General features: G+C 38.8%; 1 protein-coding gene across 10 annotated transcripts in view; it reads left to right on the plus strand.

The window, feature by feature from the left end:
• NFIA (nuclear factor I A) overlaps window positions 1–20,152 on the plus strand; it is a 535,857-nt gene that overhangs the window by 24,791 nt on the left and 490,914 nt on the right. For 2 of the 10 annotated variants that reach the window (XM_089689683.1, XM_089689686.1), the window contains exons 1-2: window positions 5,348–5,484; window positions 10,075–10,606. In XM_089689683.1, the coding sequence (XP_089545809.1) occupies window positions 5,353–5,484; window positions 10,075–10,606 (664 nt within the window). In that variant the 5' untranslated portion in view covers window positions 5,348–5,352. Of the gene's footprint in view, window positions 1–4,915; window positions 5,307–5,344; window positions 5,485–10,074; window positions 10,607–20,152 lie in introns of those variants that run through there. The other 8 variants (XM_089689685.1, XM_089689684.1, XM_089689680.1 and 5 more) reach the window with 7 other exon arrangements.

The raw sequence follows: 20,152 nt of genomic DNA on the forward strand, positions 1-20,152 counted from the left end.
AGTTCATTTGCAACATTTTCTACTGCAATAGTGTCCTGGATCACTCAGAACATGGACTTTCCCTTTGATAGTGTCATTCACAATAGTATCAGTTTTATTTTTAATGGCAGCATTGTCCTGGATCACTTGCAACATTGTCTCTTGTTCTTGTGTTGCGAGTGTCAAGTTCATTTGCAACACTTTCTACTGCAATAGTGTCCTGGATCACTCAGAACATGGACTTTCCCTTTGATAGTGTCATTTACAATAGTATCAGTTTTATTTTTAATGGCAGCATTGTCCTGGATCACCTGCAACATTGTCTCTTGTTCTTGTTTTGCGAGTGTCAAGTTCATTTGCAACATTTTCAGTTGCAGCAGTGACCTGGATCACTCTGGACACTTAATTTTCCCTTCTTCAACGCCAGAGTCAAGGCCATCCCCACTATTGTCAGTTATTTTCAATGGCAGATGTGTCCAGGATCACTCAGAACTCTGACTTTTTCCTATGATAGTGTCCTTTACAACAGTATCCGTTTTATTTTTAATTGCAACAGTGTCCTGGATCACTTGCAACAGTGACTTTTCCTTTCTTTTTAATGCAAGGGTCAGGGCCATGTGCAGCCTTGGCAGTTATTTTTAATTGGAACATTGTCCTGGATCGCTTGCAACATTGTCTCTTGTTCTGTAAGTGTCAAGTTCATTTGCAACATTTTCAGTTGCAGCAGGGTCCTGGATCACTCAGTGACTTTTCCCGTCTTCAGTGCCAGAGTCAGGGCCATCCTCATGTTTGGCAGTTATTTTCAATGGCAGCATTCTCCTGGATCACTCAGAACTCTGACATTTCCCTATGATAGTGTCATTTACAATAGTATCAGTTTTATTTTTAATTGCAACATTCTCCTGGGTCATTTGCAACACTGATTTTCCTTTTGCACGTGCCGTTTGCAATAGTATCAGTTTTATTTTTAATTGCAACTTTGTGCTGGATTACTTGCAAAATTGTTTCTTGTTCTTGTTCTGCGAGTATCAAGTTCAATTTGCAACATTTTCTACCGCAATCCAGTGTCCAGGATCACTCAGAACATTTACTTTTCCCGTTTTCAATGCCAGAAACAGGGCCACCCCCAGTACTGGCAGTTATTCTCAATGGCAGCAGTGTCCTGGATCACTCGGAACACTGACATTTCCCTATGATAGTATCATTTACAACAGTATGAGATTTATTCATAATTGCAACAGTGTCCTGGATCACTTGCAACAGTGCCTTTCCTCTTCTTTAATGCGAGGATCAGGGCCATGTGCAGCCTTGGCAGTTATTTTCAATGGCAGCATTGTCCTGGATCACATACAACTGTCACTTTCTTCTTTTTTTTTGGAAGTATCAAGCTCATTTGCAACATTTTCTACTGCAATAGTGTCCTGCATCACTGGAAACACTGACTTTTCCCTCAATTAATGCCAGAATCAGGGCCATCCCCATTACTGGCAGTTGTTTTCAATGCCAACAGGGTCCTGGATCACTTGGAACGCTGACTTTTCCCTTTGCAAGTGTCATTTCCAACAGTATCAGATTTATTATTAATTGCAACAGTGTCCTAGATCACTTGCAACAGTGCCTTTCCCCTTCTTTAATGCGAGGATCAGGGCCATGTGAAGCCTGGGCAGTTATTTTCAATGGCAACATTGTCCTGGATCACTTGCAACAGCGACTTTTCTCTTCTTTAATGCAAGGGTCAGGGCCATGTGCAGCCTTGGCAGTTATTTTTTAATTGCAACATTCTTGTGGATCACTTGCAACAGTGACATAACTTTTGCAAGTTTCATTTGCAACAGTAACAGTTTTATTTTTAATTGCAATTTCATCCTGGATCACTTGCAACATTGTCTCCTGTTCTTGTTCTGTAAGTGTCAAGTTTGTTTGCAACATTCTCAGTTGCAACAGTGTCCTGGATCACTCACAGCAGTGACTTTTCTCTTCTATGCAAGAGTTAGGGCTGTGTGCAGCATTGTCAGTTATTATAAAATTGCAACTTTCTCTCGGATTGCTTACAACACTGACCGTTACAATTGCAACAGTGTCCTATATTACTTGCAACAGTGACTTTTCCTTTAATGCCAGGGTTAGAGTCATCTGTAGCATTGCCAGTTATTTTCAGTGGCAACATTGTCCTGGATCACTTGCAGCAGTCTCTTTCCCTTTGCAAGTGTCATTTGCAACAGTATTACTTCTTTTTTTAATTGCAACAGTGTCCTGGATCACTTACAATACTGTCTTTTGTTCTTGTTCTGCAAGTGTCAGAGTCATTTGCAACAGCAGCATTTTTTTTTACTGCAACAGTGTCCTGGATGGCTTCCAACAGTGACTTTTCCTTTCGCAAGTGTTATTTTCAACAGTATCAGTTCTTTTCATAATTGCAACAGTGTTCTGTATCACTTGAAACTGTGACTTTTTCCTTCCATAAGGCAAGGGTTAGGGTCATGTGCAGCATTGGCAGTTATTTTCAATGGTAACATTGTCCTGGATCCCTTGCAACATTGTCTTTTGTTCGCGTTCTGCAAGTGTCAGGTTCATTTGCAACACTTTCTATTGCAACATTATCCTAGGTCACTTGCAACCGTGACTTTTCCTTCTTTACTGCAAGGGTCAGGAGGTCATGTGCAGCATTGTCAGTTATTTTCAGAGGCTGCATTGTCCTGGATCACTTGCAACAGTGTCTTTTGTTCTTGTTCTGCAAGTGTCAGGGTTATTTGCAACAGTGACAATTTGTTTTTTCTGCAACAGTGCCCAAAATCACTTACAACGGTGACTTTTCCTTGTTTAATGCAGATTTCAGGTTGGGTTCTATAACTTGCAACAGTGTTTCCCTTTTTTCTTTGGCAGTGTCAAGTTCATTTGCAAAAGTGTCATAGATCATTTGCAACAGTGAGGTTTTTTCTTCTTTTGTTTGACAAGTGCCATTTGGCTCATTTGCAACGGTGGCTTTTTTTTCTGCACCACTTCCAGATTGGGTTCTGTCACTTGCAACAGCATATTTTTCACCGCAAGTGTCAGGCTCATTTGCAACAGTGGGTTGAATCACTTGCAACAGTGACTTTTTCTTTCTTGGAAGTATCAAGCTCATTTGCAAAAGTATTTTTTTTTAAATATTTGCAGCAGTGCCCAGGATCAGTGTCTTTTCTTTCTTTTGCAACAGTCTCTACCTTTTTGTTTGCAACAGTGTCAGTCTGTTTTTTTTTATTATTGCACTTTTACTGCAAGTGTCAGACGTATTCTCAACACATGCAACAGCGTCAGGCTTATTTCTGCAAGAGTTCCAGGCTAGTTTGGATCACTTGCAACAGTTTATTTGCAGCAGCGTTGGGCTGTTTTTTTTTTTTTCGTGCAAAGGGGTCACTTGCAACATTTCAAGCGTCAGACTTTGCCACATTGGGTTGGATCACTTGCAACAGTTTATTTTTTATCACAAGCATCAGGCTTATTTATGCAAGAGTTCCAGGCTAGTTTGGATCACTTGCAACAGTTTATTTTTTACCGCAAGCATCAGGCTTATTTTCAGCAGCGTCGGGCTGGTTTTTTTTTTTTTGTGTGCAAAGGGGTCACTTGCAACATTGCAAGCGTCAGATTTTGCCACATTGGGTTGGATCACTTGCAACAGTTTACTTTTTACCGCAAGCGTCAGGCTTATTTGCTGCAGCGTCGAGCTGTTTTTTTTTGTGTGCAAAGGGGGTCACTTGCAACATTGCAAGCGTCAGATTTTGCCACATTGGGTTGGATCACTTGCAACATTGCAAGCATCAGACTTTGCCACATTGGGTTGCATCACTTGCAACAATTTATTGTTTACCGCAAGCATCAGGCTTATTTTCAGTAGCGTCAATCTTTTTTTTTTGTGTGCAAAGGGGGTCACTTGCAACATTGCAAGCGTCAGATTTTGCCACATTGGGTTGGATCACTTGCAACATTTGCAAGCATCAGACTTTGCCACAATGGGTTGCATCACTTGCAACAGTTTATTGTTTACCGCAAGCATCAGACTTATTTTCAGTAGCGTCGATCTTTTTTGTGTGCAAAGGGGTCACAACATTGCAAGCGTCAGACTTTGCCACATTGGGTTGGATCACTTGCAACAGTTTACTTTTTACCGCAAGCGTCAGGCTTATTTGCTGCAGCGTCGAGCTGTTTTTTTTTTGTGCAAAGGGGGTCACTTGCAACATTGCAAGCGTCAGATTTTGCCACATTGGGTTGGATCACTTGCAACAGTTTACTTTTTACCGCAAGCGTCAGGCTTATTTGCTGCAGCGTCGAGCTGTTTTTTTTTTTTTGTGCAAAGGGGGTCACTTGCAACATTGCAAGCATCAGATTTTGCCACATTAGGTTGGATCACTTGCAACAGTTTACTTTTTACCGCAAATGTCAGGCTTATTTGCTGCAGCGTCGAGCTGTTTTTTTTTTTTGTGCAAAGGGGTCACTTGCAAAATTGCATACATCAGACTTTGCCACCTTGGGTTGGATCACTTGCAACAGGATCATTTTTTCTTTTTGCAACATTGTCAGGCATGTGTCAGTGTATAGGTTGTAGTCAGTGTGTGCCGGTATGGACGTGGCTTGCAGCACGGCGTGTGCATGAAGTCCTCGCTGTATGTGTGCAGTGGTTAGCTGCGTGTCTCTCCGCGTCCCTTGAATTAATGTACGACGGGTCGTCCTGCATGTGTCGGGGAACTAGTTATTGGGAGCCTGGTAGGCATGGCACTCGGTTGCTCTTAGGGCAGAGGCGGGGGGGGGGGGGGGGGTTTGGTTGGGGGGGGGGGTTTGTGCAGCGAGGGGTTAATAGGAAAAGCAGTGCAGTCTGCATTGGGTCTGCATGAGACAGTCACTTGGAGTAGTTCTGTGAGCTGGTTGGTGTGTGTGAGCTTGCGTAGCTGGCTGTAGTTCCCATGGCCGGTTGAGTTGTGGCTGGATGGTGGTCTGGTGCATTGGCTGCTTTTGTCCGGCACGCCGTATGTTAGCTGCTGAGCCTCGTCCTAGCGTGCATGCTGCTGATTTTGCAGCCCCGAGCGCCTGTGTGTGTGTGTCAGCTCTCCCCAGTACAATGTATTAAATGATTTCCTCGCACAGTGAGTGTGTGTGAGTGTGTGTCAGTCATCCAGTGTGTGTGTGTGTGTGCGTGTGGGGGCCGTCCTGGCCGTGCCGTGTCTATGTTCTCGGGGCCAGTACAGAGCCGTCTCTCTCCCCCTCTAGTCGCCGACTACCACCCAAGGGGGATGACATCCACGTGCAACTTTTTCTACCAAGCAGATCTCACCTTGTGCGGAACAAGACCTGTGGTAGTGTCTCCTCTACTTCAGGCGGGTGCTGGGGGAGGGGGGCCTCATGGCACTTGGCTTGGCAGCGGGCACAGGAGGTGAGGTGGAAGTGGCTTTGGCCGAGCGACCCTTCACACTCCTTCCTGGATCTAGAGGCTTGCCACCGGTCACCTCCGCCTGGCCAGCGCCAAGTGTCTGGGTACTGTGCACTTCTCTCTTACGTTATTGCCTGTTGTTCCTTCGCATTCTTTTGGGACGGGAATCCGTTGCCTTATCACTTCTCCAGCGGAGTCGTAGCCTTTGGGTTGGAGGGGTGTGTGACAAATTATTTCGCCAACCTGTAATTAAAAAAAAAAAAAAAAATGGCACTTTGGAAAGTAGGACTTGCTTGCCAAAATCTACAGAAAGTGATAACATGTCTGCAGCCAGCAAGCCGGTGAAGATTTTTTAAAAAAAAAATTTGAATCATTATTATTTGTATTTTTTTTTTACGGGATTAAATGTCTTGTGGTTTTTTTTTTTTTTTTTGCGACGGCCGCGTTGCAAAACATGGTGATTGCCCAGCATAACGTATGCTTTGCTTGCTGGGATTTGTAGGCCTGACAGTATCGCAGACGTGTCTGTAGAAAAAAAATGAAGCACATGGGTCATATGCTGGATGTGGCATTTTTTGTTTTTTTTTGTTTTTTTTTTAATTATCGGGAAAAAATACAAAATATAAGGGTTGTCCTCCAGGGTCATGTATACAATGTGCATTTATTTATTTATTTTTATTTTATATATATATATTTTTTAATTTTTTATCATGTTTTAATATGTTAATTGCCGGGTGAACTTTAATTGAATCTAATTTTGAACAGAACTCGGGTGCCGGGCGTCCTACATCTCGCCTTTTTAAAGTGTTGATTTATATGTATTTTATGGAACCTGAAATTTTGACCTTATATAACCTTTTATTATTTTATGCGAATGTTGATATGCTGTTAGCGTTTTAATTTTTATGACGGCCGTGATGATTTAGTACAAAAGGTCCAAGTCTAAATTGATTACCGATTGGCATTGATTATTGATACGTAGCTTTATCATTAGGGATTGAAAGTTCTCTATGATCATTTTTTCATTTTTCATTTTTTTTTTTTGTTGAATTATGCCCCAGTTTTCCTCCTTTGCTATATTAGCAGGAAAGCATTTTGGCACTGGCTGGGTTAATGCTGAGATTTTTTTTTCCCCCGGTATAGGTAAAGTCTGCAAACCTTTTCAGACCCCGAACTCCTTCCCATAGACTTGCAAGAACGCAGCCTTAGAAAGTACAGCTCTCTGCTTTAATTGATTATTTTGGGCTACTTTTCAAAAAATAAAGTAAGGTGATGTTTTACTGTCACTTACGTTGCGGTATTTTTGTTGTAAGCTGGATATTCGTGCTGGAAAAATGCGGGAACAGGAGAGGAAAGGCTCCCTGGTAGTGCAGTGTGGATTATATGGGCCTTGCCGTGTTCACTTTGGGGCCGGTATATTGTTGTCTCCAAACTTTCACGTCGAGAGAGAGAGTGAAAGTTTGCTGAGCAAATGGAATATGCAAACTTCTCTTTAGGTCGTGGGAGGTGGTGTGCCTTGCCGGTCTTCACCCTTGTGAATTGTTGTGATTTTTTTGCAGATATTTTTAAATGCTGCTTGAAACCGAGCTTGCACCGTAGTCTAGCCATAGCTCCTGAATAATTAATGTCCGGGCTAAAATGTATACTTTTTTTTTAATCTCTTTGCAAGCCAAATATAAAATGTGCTTCCTTTTATACATAGCTGGCAGTGATTAAGGCCCTTTATCAGAACCCACAATAAAAAAAATTGCTTGAGGGTTTTTTTTTTTTGTATTTCTGCAAATTGTTTTTTCCTTAGATTAGTTAAACTAGCACATAATTTACTATGCTTGAAAAAAAAATGAATCAAGCACCGTCAGTTCCATTACATATGTATTTGATATTTATATATTTATTGTAATTATGTAATTATTATTATTATACAGGATTTATATATTATTATTATTATACAGGATTTATATATTATTATTATTATACAGGATTTATATATTATTATTATTATTATACAGGATTTATATATATAATATTATTATTATTATTATACAGGATTTATATACTATTATTATTATTATACAGGATTTATATATATAATATTATTATTATTATTATTATACAGGATTTATATATTATTATTATTATTATACAGGATTTATGGCGCCAACAGTTTGCTCAGCACTTTACAATATAACAGGAGACAATACAGCAACAATACAGTTCAATACAAGAGGGATAGGAGGGCCCTGATCCTTGGAGCTTACAATCTATTTTTATTTTTTTTTTATATACTTTTAGCAGACCAAGTATTTTTTTGGAGCAAGTAACTCTTTAATAATGATAATTAAACCCTATTTCACATTTTTTAAATATTTTTAACTGACCAGGTTTTTATTTTGGGAGTAGGTAACTCTTCAAAAATGATCATTAAAACCTATTTTAAATTTTTTTAAATATTTTTAACAGGCCAGGTATTTTTTGTAGCAGGTAACTCTTCAAAAATGATCATTAAAACCTATTTTTACTTTTCAAAAATATTTTTTTTTTACTCAGGCCCTGATCCTTGGAGTTTACAATCTAGGAGATTATAATCTGTAGCTCTTTTGTATTTATTTTTTTGAATTGGTGTTGGTTTTTTTTTTAACTTTGTGTTTGTGTCAACCTGTAACCTGTTGTACTCTTTCTTTTTTCTTTTAACGTTTTTATTTTCTACTTTGTGTCTGGGTCAACCTTGAACCTGTTATTGTTTTTTTTTTTTTTTCTTTTTTTAACCTTTTGTTTTTTTTTTTTTACTTTGTGTTCCTGTCAGCCTGTAACCTGTTGTTTTTTTTTTTGTTTTGTTTTTAACTTTGTGCTCCTGTCAACCTGTAAACGATAGCTGTGAAAGTGGCAATATTTTTCTTCTTTCTTACCTAAACAGCAGAATTCTGACACATAACAAATGCTCAAACTTTTTCACCCGCCCCAGGTTTATAAATAGTTGATGATTTGTCACATATGTTCTGCAAACTTTTTTTTTTTTTTAATGCAGCCAAACTTGAAGGTCTAGAATCTTGTAGCACCTTTGCTTGAAAGGCAGGTGAAAAATGAAAAGTACTTGTACATTGCGGTAGGTCCTGAAAATTGAAATGCTCAGGAAGCGTCTTTTATTATTTTATTTAAAAAAAATAGAACCTGAATGATGAGTTTGTATGTCCTTATAACGCATAGATTTTTAAAGGGCTGTGCAAACTGTTCACGCTATATAAATCTTGTATATTTGTAATAATAGATTGCAAGCTCCTAAGTACTTGTAGATTGCAGTGCTTCCGGAAAATTGTAATGCTCGGGAGGCTTCTTTTGAATATTTTATACAAATTGTAGCCTAAATGAAGAGTTTGTAAACCCTTAGATTTTTCAAAGCACTGTGCAAACTGTTGGCGCTCTATAATTCTTAGATTATAAAAACAGAAGATTGCAAGCTCCTGAGTACAACGGCCAAAACTATGTTCATTCTTTGGCATTCAATCTCCATTACTAATGCACTATACATTGATAGGTATTGGTGTAGGCCCAATATTCAATATATAATTATAATATATAATAATAATAGATTGCAAGCTCCTAAGTACTTGTAGATTGCAGTAGGTCCGGAAAATTGTAATGCTTCGTTGAATATTATAAAAAATGTAAGTCTTAATTAAGAGTTTGTAACCCTCTAGATTTTGCAAAGCGCTGTGCAAACTGTCGGCGCTATATACATTTTGTATAATAATATTAGATTGCAAGCTTCTAAGTATAACGGCCTCAAGTTTTCGTTTTGATTTACGTTTATTTTTGGCAGTTCGGTTCCATTACTAGTGCACTATAAATGGATATGTATCAGTATAGGCCCAATATTTAATTTTTTGTCAAGTTTTTTTTTAATGGTGCAGATTTTTTTTTAAATTTATATATATTTAAAATGAAGCTTTCCTATAAAATTTAATTTTTTTTTTTTTTTTTTTTCCCTGAGTGTGTTTAAGATGGACTTTTTTTAGAGGTATTGTAGAATTTGGTCATCCCCCTTTATACTTTTTTTGTTATATCTTTCTCAATATTTTTATCTGCCTTTTTTATATACATATCGATATATTCCTTTTTCCTGATCCTTGAGTGCAAATTCATCAAGCGGTCATTGAAGGTTGTAGCCTTGCCAAGTTGTACTAGTATGTAGAGACACGTGTGTTCCCGAGCTCTGTTTATAATTAAAAAAAAAAAGTTAGCAGCAAAAATTAAACTTGTGCAGCCTTGTCCATTTGTGGGTGTAAACTCCTTTTTTTTGCCCTCGACTCTTGCCTGCGATTCCACTTTTAAATATTGATGTTCATGCATTTGCTGGGGTGAAAAGGAAGTGCTGGGTCTTTGTGTACAATTAACAAAAGAAACGGACGTGGATAAAAAACCCGACGCCTGCTTGTCACCACTTAGCCGGCCTCTAAGTCCTGAAATCACCTTTTTTTTTTTATTGTCACACGGAAAATGGGCCTAGAAGTGATATTTTTACAGGAAATACTTCCTCTGATTGCGGGTTCTCTGTAATTTTAGCACATAAATATTTGCTCGTATTTGTCCTAACCGGTAAAAAAGTACTTGTTTTCATCCCCAGGTTTTTAAAAAGTTTTTAGTTTTCACATCAATTCCTCTCTCTCTTTTTTTTTTTTTTCTTTGCCTGTTTGCAGGATGAATTCCATCCCTTTATCGAAGCACTTCTGCCTCACGTCCGTGCTTTTGCCTACACATGGTTCAACCTGCAAGCCCGAAAACGAAAATACTTCAAGAAGCACGAAAAGCGCATGTCGAAAGAGGAAGAAAGGGCCGTGAAGGATGAGCTGCTGAGTGAAAAACCTGAAGTCAAGCAGAAATGGGCGTCCCGTCTCCTGGCAAAGTTGAGGAAAGATATCAGGCCGGAATATCGAGAGGATTTTGTACTCACCGTGACCGGTAAAAAACCTGCGTGTTGCGTTCTGTCTAACCCCGACCAGAAGGGAAAAATGAGAAGAATTGACTGCCTTCGCCAGGCGGACAAGGTCTGGAGACTAGACCTAGTGATGGTGATTTTATTTAAAGGAATCCCTCTCGAAAGTACTGATGGTGAACGCCTTGTTAAGTCTCCGCAGTGTTCTAACCCTGGGCTTTGTGTTCAGCCCCACCACATAGGAGTTTCTGTGAAGGAACTTGATTTGTATTTGGCTTACTTTGTACACTCAGCAGGTAAGTGGCACTTTTATCTTGTTGAACATTCAGTTGCTGTTTTTGTTTTTTTGTATTCCATTTATTTTTGGCGTGTTGGTAGTGGCAACAGAAAACTTTTTAGGTTGACCTAAGTGTACCAGGAATTTGGTTCTCTCTTCCTTTGCTTTTTATAACTTGAGGTTATAAAAAGAGGATCTGCATTCCAAAAATCAACTAATTTTTAGGTTGACCTAAGTTCAAGGCATGTGCCAGGAATTTGGTACTCTTTTCTCTTGCCTTTTATAATTTGAGGATCTGCATTCAAAAATCAACCAATTTTTGTAAATGGTTATTGGTGGTGTGGAGAACTGAACTTCTCCTGAGAAAGCAGGGCTCTTGTGTCCTCCAGAAGATGGTCAGGTGGCCTTTGCTGTGGCGGTGGTTAGGTGGCCACAATTTGAGTAACTGGCTTTGAGGCCAGGGGTGGACAAATGAACTCAGAAGCCAGTTTGTCCAATCCAGGTGTCAGCTCCATTGACAACAACTAGAGAAACCTTCAAAAAGTTAGGCCCCATCTGTAACTTTTTGAGGAGCATTGGATACTTGGTGATTCGTCCAGCTCTGGTTTAGGCAGAGCTAACCTACCTGTAGTCTTGCCTAAACATTGATCCTCCCCATCAACGTGGCTTGGCATTGGTCATATGACTGGCCTCTGGAGGGAGCATAGTCGTTGGTTCTTCTGCGAAAGATACATTATGTTTTGTCCCAATTACTCATGATGTCAATCAGCCGGATTGGTGAGATAGCTCTTGAGTTATAGATCTCCTTTATGAAAAGTTTTGCCATAACAGTGAACCCGTGTTTTTGAAGCAGCCAGTTAGGTTTGAAGAAAGTCTTTATTTTAGCTGACCTTAACCCAATATGGTCTTGGAGCACAATTTTTCCAGTCCTGTCCTCCATGCACATTTGTAGCCACCTCTTCGGTGTATGGTGTATTTTAGTAAATATAAGTAGATCACCAACAATTAATTCCCTTTACAAAAAATATATACTGTTTATTTTGGCCTTAAATTCTGCTCTTGTATAGTTAGGGGACAGCCGACACTAATTAAGGGGAAAACACGGGGTATCAGTATCCAGAGCTCATGACGCAAGGTTCACCGCAATTTGTAAATGAATGAAAGACGTGACATCATTGATGGCTGCAGTTTAAACTTGGTGCGTGATTAAAAAAAAAAGACAAAAAATGATCTTCTGGTTGACTTTTGCATCGTCCCCGTCTCTCATCTACGTTGCTGTATGACGTGCGCTAGTGTCGTCCTGCATGCTAGTTTGTCGCCAAACGGTGTTGCCTCATTGTTGGCCTACGGAACAGGAGACATTTCAGGACAGACTTGTGTAAACAAAAGTTTGGACTGTGCTTCTTTTTTTTTTTTTTTTTTTCGCAACGCAGGAAAATCCGCTGACATTTTAGAGGCTTAATCCACTGTTAAGTGTAATGTAATTAATCATAATTCTAATGCAGGGGAAAGCACGTACATAGCCCGCCCCAGTTTTTAATAAATATATACTCTGAGCGGAAAGCCGAACAGCTTATCTTATTGGAGTTTGGGGGCCGAGTTGGTTGGGTTCGGTATGTAGGCCACAGCCTTTGTCGAAGTAGGTTGGATGATTGAACGGCAATGTATTCCATGGTGCTTGAACCATTCGGTGCCCAGGCCTTATAAAGTACTTAATACCAGCTAGTACCCATCGCCTGTCATTTGTCAGTCTAATTTAACCGCTAGTCCACCAGCACACCGGCAGGGCTTTCCATTCGGTTTATTGCATTGAGATCCACCAAAATAGCAAAGGACCAATAGAGAAATGTTCCACCGCTGGCAATCTTTCTGAAGCTGTATTGGATATAAAGTATTAAATTTATAATAAAAAAATACTAAATTGCTAACAAAAATATCACACCGCTAGAAAGAAAAATTCTCAGAACAAAAAGAGTATATGATATATGGTGGGATTTACTAAAACTGGAGATTACAAAATTTGATGCAGCTTTGCATAGAAACCAATCAGCTTCCAGGTTTTATTGTCAAAGTTTATCTGTTAGAAGCTGATTGGCTCCCATGCAGAGCTGCACCAGATTTTGTAATCTCCAGTTTTAGTAAATCTCCCCATATATCATATACGCTTTTTGTTCTGAGAATTTTTCTTTCTAGCGGTGTGATATTTTTAAATTTAGACTTTTTTTATATAACCTCCCTGGCGGTATTCCTGAGTGTAGCTCGGGGTAAAGTTTCAGTATCACAAGCGGTAATCCCGAGCTACACTCGGGCTTACCATGCGCCCTGCTCCAGGATCCCTCGATCACTTACCTTGTCCTGCGCTCCCGCGATGTCCCTCCTGCAGTGTCCCCGGCAATGTAATCCGGCGAATGCCGGCATCTGTCTTCCGGGTTCCGTTCCCTGCGACGTCGGGACGTATGGGGGACGGAACTAGCGGGAAATTTGAAAATGACAAAAAGTGACATTCACTAAATACACTAAAATCACATAGTATAACATTCCTGTATCAAACCATTTCACATACATGTTGTCCTGAGTGCTTTGTCCGGCGCCCTGCCTGCATTTTTACTGTTCTTATTGCCTGGAAACTGAGAAACGTCCATGGCGTCCAAAAAGCGTCCCTTTAGGTCAGACGCGGTTTTAGACCGGCTAGAGAACAGCGATAGTAAATCAGAACCACTTGCAGAATTGAGTGATAATGATTCGTGGGGGAAATTCCTCATCAGACACTGAAAACGATTCTGCGACTTTGCTCAGCGATGTGCGAACTTGGCGCTATATTTCACATTTTAGTGTTTTTGGTTTGATTATATTATTGAATTAAATGTATTATTATTATATTATTCTTTTTTATGATTATTTATTAAATTATAATTTATGATTTCGTGTTTCAAGTTTTATCATCCCCGGGATGTTTACTAGACTCTTGTTCAGACAGATTTCAGTGAGTTATTCCTAAGAATTACAGGCCTACAATATAAAACGCCAAATGTCCATGCAAGTGGAACATTTCTCTATTGGAAGGTCTACATAGGCGGGCTTTGCCATAGAGTTAAAATTTTGCCAAAATTGCTTTATCTTTCAGTGTTGTACCAGATTACTTTTTGAAATCGGACCGTGCCTTCAGTGTTTTTTTTTTATTGCCTTCTCCTGGATCTACTGTGGGCGTATGATTCTGTTTATGGAGGTTTTCAATAGGGTTGATTTACTAAACCCAGAGAATGCAAAATCTGGTGCAGCTCTGCATAGAAACCAATCAGCTTCCATTTCTTTTTTGTCAAAGCTTAATTGAACAAGCTGAAGTTAGAAGCTGATTGGCTCCCATGCAGAACTGCACCAGATTTTGCAATCTCCAGTTTTAGTAAATCCCCCCATATATCATATACTCTTTTTGTTCTGAGAATTTTTCTTTCTAGCGGTGTTAGCAATTTAATCTTTTTGTATTTAATACTTTATAGCCAATAAAGCTACAGAAAGATTGTCAGTGGTGGAGAATTTCTCCATTGGAAGGTCCTTTGCTATGAAACAGGTCTACACAGACTTCAGATTTTGCCAATATTGCTTTATCTTTCAGTGTTGTACCAGATTACTTTTTATAATCAGACCGTGCCTTCAGTGATTTTTTTTTCGCCTTCTTCCGGATCTGCTGTGGGTGTATTATTCTGTTTATGGAGGTTTTCAATAGGGTTGATTTACTAAACCCAGAGAATGCAAAATCTGGTGCACTTCTGCGTAGAAACCAATCAGCTTCCATTTCTTTTTTGTCAAAGCTTAATTGAACAAGCTGAAGTTAGAAGCTGATTGGCTCCCATGTACAGTGGTGTATTTATTATTATTATACAGGATTTATATGGCGCCAACAGTTTGCTCAGCGCTTTACAATATAACGGGAGACAATACAGCAACAATACAGTTCAATACAAGAGGGATAGGAGGGCCCTGATCCTGGGAGCTTATAATCTATTTTTATTTTTCTTTATATATTTTTAGCAGACCAAGTATTTTTTTTGGAGCAGGTAACTCTTTAATAATGATAATTAAACCCTATTTAACATTTTTTAAATTTTTTTAACAGACCAGGTTTTTGTTTTGGGAGTAGGTAACTCTTCAAAAATGATCATTAAAACCTATTTTTATTTTTTTAAATATTTTTACCAGGCCAGGTATTTTTTGTAGCAGGTAACTCTTCAAAAATGATAATTAAAACCTATTTTTACTTTTCTAAAAATATTTTTTTTTACTCAGGCCTGCAGTGTTTTGGAGCAGGTAACACTTTTTTTTTAAGTTCAGCACCCTCTTATTTTTTTTTTTTTGTCTTTTTCTGCTGTGTTAGGCAATTATAATTTTTTTTTTAAATATTTTTAACAGACCAGGTTTTCTTTTGGGAGTAGGTAACTCTTCAAAAATGATCATTAAAACCTATTTTTATTTTTTAAAATATTTTTAACAGGCCAGGTATTTTTTTGTAGCAGGAAACTCTTCAAAAATGATAATTAAAACCTATTTTTACTTTTCTAAAAATATTTTTTTTTACTCAGGCCTGCAGTGTTTTGGAGCAGGTAACACTTTTTTTTTTTAAGTTCAGCACCCTCTTATTTTTTGTTTTTTTGTCTTTTTCTGTGTTAGGCAATTATAATTTTTTTTTTAAATATTTTTAACAGACCAGGTTTTCTTTTGGAAGTAGGTAACTCTTCAAAAATAATAATTAAAACCTATTTTTATTTTTTTAAATATTTTTACCAGGCCAGGTATTTTTTGTAGCAGGAAACTCTTCAAAAATGATAATTAAAACCTATTTTTACTTTTCTAAAAATATTTTTTTTTACTCAGGCCTGCAGTGTTTTGGAGCAGGTAACACTTTTTTTTTTAAGTTCAGCACCCTCTTATTTTTTGTTTTTTTGTCTTTTTCTGTGTTAGGCAATTATAATTTTTTTTTTAAATATTTTTAACAGACCAGGTTTTTGTTTTGGGAGTAGGTAACTTTTCAAAAATGATTATTAAAACCTATTTTTATTTTTTTAAATATTTTTTAACAGGCCAGGTATTTTTTGTAGCAGGTAACTCTTCAAAAATGATAATTAAAACCTATTTTTACTTTTCTAAAAATATTTTTTTTTTACTCAGGCCTGCAGTGTTTTGGAGCAGGTAACACTTTTTTTTTAAGTTCAGCACCCTCTTATTTTTTGTTTTTTTGTCTTTTTCTGTGTTAGGCAATTATATATATATTTTTTAATATTTTTAACAGACCAGGTTTTCTTTTGGAAGTAGGTAACTCTTCAAAAATGATAATTAAAACCTATTTTTATTTTTTTAAATATTTTTACCAGGCCAGGTATTTTTTGTAGCAGGTAAATCTTCAATAATGATAATTAATTCCTATTTTTACTATACTAAAAATATTTTTTTTTGCTCAGGCCTGCAGTGTTTTGGAGCAGGTAACACTTTTTTTTTAAGTTCAGCACCCTCTTATTTTTTTTTTTTTTGTCTTTTTCTGTGTTAGGCAATTATAATTTTTTTTTAAAATATTTTTACCAGACCAGGTTTTCTTTTGGGAGTAGGTAACTCTTCAAAAATGATAATTAAAACCTATTTTTATTTTTTTAAATATTTTTAACAGGCCAGGTATTTTTTGTAGCAGGTAAATCTTCAATAATGATAATTCATTCCTATTTTCACTATTCTAAAAATATTTTTTTTTGCTCAGGCCTGCAGTGTTTTGGAGCAGGTAACACTTTTTTTTAAGTTCAGCACCCTCTTATTTATTTTTTGTCTTTTTCTATGTTAGGAACAATTGAGTACTGTCTGATACTTTTTTTATTTGCACTAACATACAATTTTGAGGACAAGCTTTCGGGGTATGTCCCCTTCTTCAAGGTCTAAGCAGTACTCTATGTTAGGCAATTATAATTTTTTTTTCAACACCCTCTTATTTTTTTTCTCTTTTTCTATGTGAGGCAATTATAATTTTTATTTATTTTTTGCTATAAATATAATGTTTGAATTTGGTTATTAAATATCCTACTGCTGATGGTGAATATTTCAAATGTGTTTTAGTTTAAAAACTTGCCAACAATTCAAAGTAAACGTTAGGACGTGAATTACGATTAAAAAAAAAAAAAAAAAAAAAAAACCTGGCAAGACTACTAATTAGGAACTGCTATCTGCTTAAACAAGGGCAGATGTAAAACTTTCCTGGCCTGAAATTTATAGCATTTTATGTTTTTTTTTCCTACTTTCTCCCTGCATGTATCGAATGGCTCTCCCAAGGTTTTTTTTTTTTTTTCTTTTTGCTAGTGGGAGTAATAAGAAGAAAAAAAGAGTAAAATTTATGACTTTTCCAAAGATGGACAATCTGTATCCTGATGAGGAGTTAAAGTAGGCACGTGCCTAAGCCACATTTAAGTTGTTAAGGTCACGACCTTTGCCACCAAGCAGTTGACCTCTGAGATAAAATTTAACCTTTGATCATTTGTAGCCAGTCAACCGCAAGAAATACCGTTTGGAGAATTGCAGCTGTGGGTGCTACTTTGGCTAACATGGGCAAGTCTTAAGGAGAAAAAAAAAAAAGATTCTTTTTGAAGTGGTTTAATTTCCTCTGAGGTCAGATTTGTTAAGAAAAGTTAGCAGCAGCAGAAAAACTGGATGGATATATATTCTGGCAACCAAACAATGAGTCTGACACCTGATCCGCGAGCTTCTTCCTCTCAGTAAACCAGGCAAGGCAGCCTTTGTCGTAGCCAAGTTAGTGGCAGCTCGCTGTTTACATCAAAACGTTTTCACGCTTGTGAAAATATATCAGATACATTTTCTTCTTTTTTTTTTTTATTTTTTAGTTGTAAAGCGGGAGTTGTGTTTATCAGTTTTTTTTTCGGCAGTTTTTTTTTTTTTTAAATGCAATATTAAGACATTATTTAGGAACGCACTACTGAAGTTTTATAAGCGTCCATATTTCACTGTTATTTTTTGTTCTGTTTTTCTTTCTGATATCAGCTGTAAAAATGATTGGCATTTGATGGCAAAGCAGTGTGGTGTGTGTGCTAGAACCAAACCCACACAGAAAACAGGGAGCTTCAGAGAGAGTGCTCAGGAAAGAACGTTCCGTGTGCGTTCTGTATATGAGGACGGTCTCCATTGACCATGGCTTTATTGAATATTGGCCAGGGCTTTATTGAATATTGACCAGGGGCGGACTGACCATTCGAGCACTCGAGCACTGCCTGAGGGCCCGGGGTCAGTAGGGGGCCCCATGAGATGCCCCTGGTACCTTTCATTGGCTTTTCATAGGCTTTTTTGGGTGTGGGCAAGGACACAGGGGCCCCATGATCCCCTATTGCCCGGGGGCCCCATGAGTTGTCAGTCTGCCCCTGATATTGAGCATGGCTTTATTGAATATTGGTTATATCCCGCCGCGATTACTGCAACTCCCTCCTCACTGGTCTACCAGGAAAAAACGTTCCGTGTGTGTTCTGTATATGGGGACGGTCTCCATTGACCATGGCTTTATTGAATATTGACCAGGGCTTTATTGAATATTGACCAGGGCTTTATTGAATATTGACCAGGGCTTTATTGAATATTGACCATGGCTTTATTGAATATTGACCAGGGCTTTATTGAATATTGACCATGGCTTTATTGAATATTGGTTATATCCCCCCTCAATTACTGCAACTCCCTCCTCACTGTTCTACCGTTACACAGGCTATCCCCCCTTCAGTCTATTATGAATGCTGCTGCTAGACTCATACATCTTACCAACCGATCAGCGACTGCTGCCCCTCTCTGCCAATCCCTCCACTGGCTTCCACTAACCCAACGTGTAAAATTCAAAATACTAACCACAGCTTACAAAGCCATCCACAACACTGCCCCTAGCTACATCACCAACCTCATCCACAGATACCGCCCAAATCACCCACTCCGCTCCTCCCATGATATCCTCCTCTCTAGCTCCCTCATCACCTCCTCCCACGCTCGCCTCCAGGACTTCTCCAGAGCCTCTCCTATCCTCTGGAACTCCCTACCACAGCATGTCCGGTCAGCCCCCACCCTGTCTGCCTTTAGGCGATCTTTGAAAACTCACTTATTCAGGGAAGCCTATCCCACCTCCACCTAAGAACTGTACTTGAATCACCTCCGCCAGATCATCCCCCGCAGCTATCACCTTTTGTATCACCTCCCCCTTCCTTTAGATTGTAAGCTCCACGAGCCGGGCCCTCACATTCCTTCTGTACTGAAAGCATTGTAATTGTACTGTCTCCCTTATAGTGTAAAGCGCAGAGCAAACTGTTGGCGCCATATAAATCCTGTATAATAATAATAATATTGACCATGGGTTTATTGAATATTGACTATGGCTTGGCTTTGTGGATTATGAACTTATTGGCTGTGCCTTTTATATACAGGTCAGCACAGTGGCTAAGTGGCTAGCACTTCCCCCTAGGGTCATCGGTTCAAATCCCAACCATGACACTACCTTCCTGCAGTTTGCATGTTCTCCCTGTGCCTGAGGGCCTCCGGGTACTCCAGTTTCCTCCCACACTCCAAAGACATGCTGGTAGGTTAATTGGCTCCTGTTTAAAACGTCCCTAGTATGTGTATGTATGAATGTAAGTTAGGGACCTTAGATTGTACGCTCCTCGGGGGGGCGGGGACTGATGTGAATCCATAATATATATGTATAAAGCGTTGCGAAAACATTGATGGTACAATATACACTTACCGGACAGTTTATTAGGTACACCTGTTCAATTGCTTGGTAACACAAATCGCTAATCAGCCAATCACATGGCAGAAAATCAATGCATTTAGGCATGTTGATGTGGTGAAGACGACTTTCTGAAGTTCAAGCTGAGCATCAGAATGGGGAAGAAAGGGGATTTAAGAGACTTTGAACGTTGTTGGTGCCAGACGGGTTGGTCTAAGTATTTCAGAAACTGCTGTTCTGGGATTTTCCTGCACAACCATCTCTAGGGTTTAAAGAGAATGGTCCGAAAAAAAATAAAATATCCAGTGAATGGCACTTAAGTGGCCGGTGAGTGTAAGTACCTGTAATAATAATACTATATATATACATTCAAGAAGGTAAATAGGCCCAGGGTTATGTCTGGACTGAAGCTGCTCGTAGGCTTCATAAGTTAGTTAGATATGCAAAACCACACTTTTGTGGGTCTCCTGAGAGTGCAAGTTAAAAGAACTGGAAGCAAGGCAGATAATCCTCCAGTGCTGGCTTGTCTTCTAGGACAGGGATCTCCAAACTTCCTGAACAAACTGCCAGTTTATTGTGAATAGTGCCCCATCATTGGTATCTGTGGGGGGGAATAGTGCCCCATCATTGGTGTCAGTGGGAGGAACACTGCCCCATCATTGGTATCAGTGGGAGGAATAGTGCCCCATCATTGGTATCTGTGGGGGGGAATAGTGCCCCATCATTGGTGTCAGTGGGAGGAACACTGCCCCATCATTGGTATCAGTGGGAGGAATAGTGCCCCATCATTGGTATCAGTGGGAGGAATAGTGCCCCATT

This window comes from Staurois parvus, unplaced genomic scaffold, assembly GCF_062004578.1.
Source record: "Staurois parvus isolate SC_StPar_1 unplaced genomic scaffold, SC_StPar_1.0 ptg000491l, whole genome shotgun sequence".
Lineage (NCBI taxonomy): Eukaryota > Metazoa > Chordata > Amphibia > Anura > Ranidae > Staurois > Staurois parvus.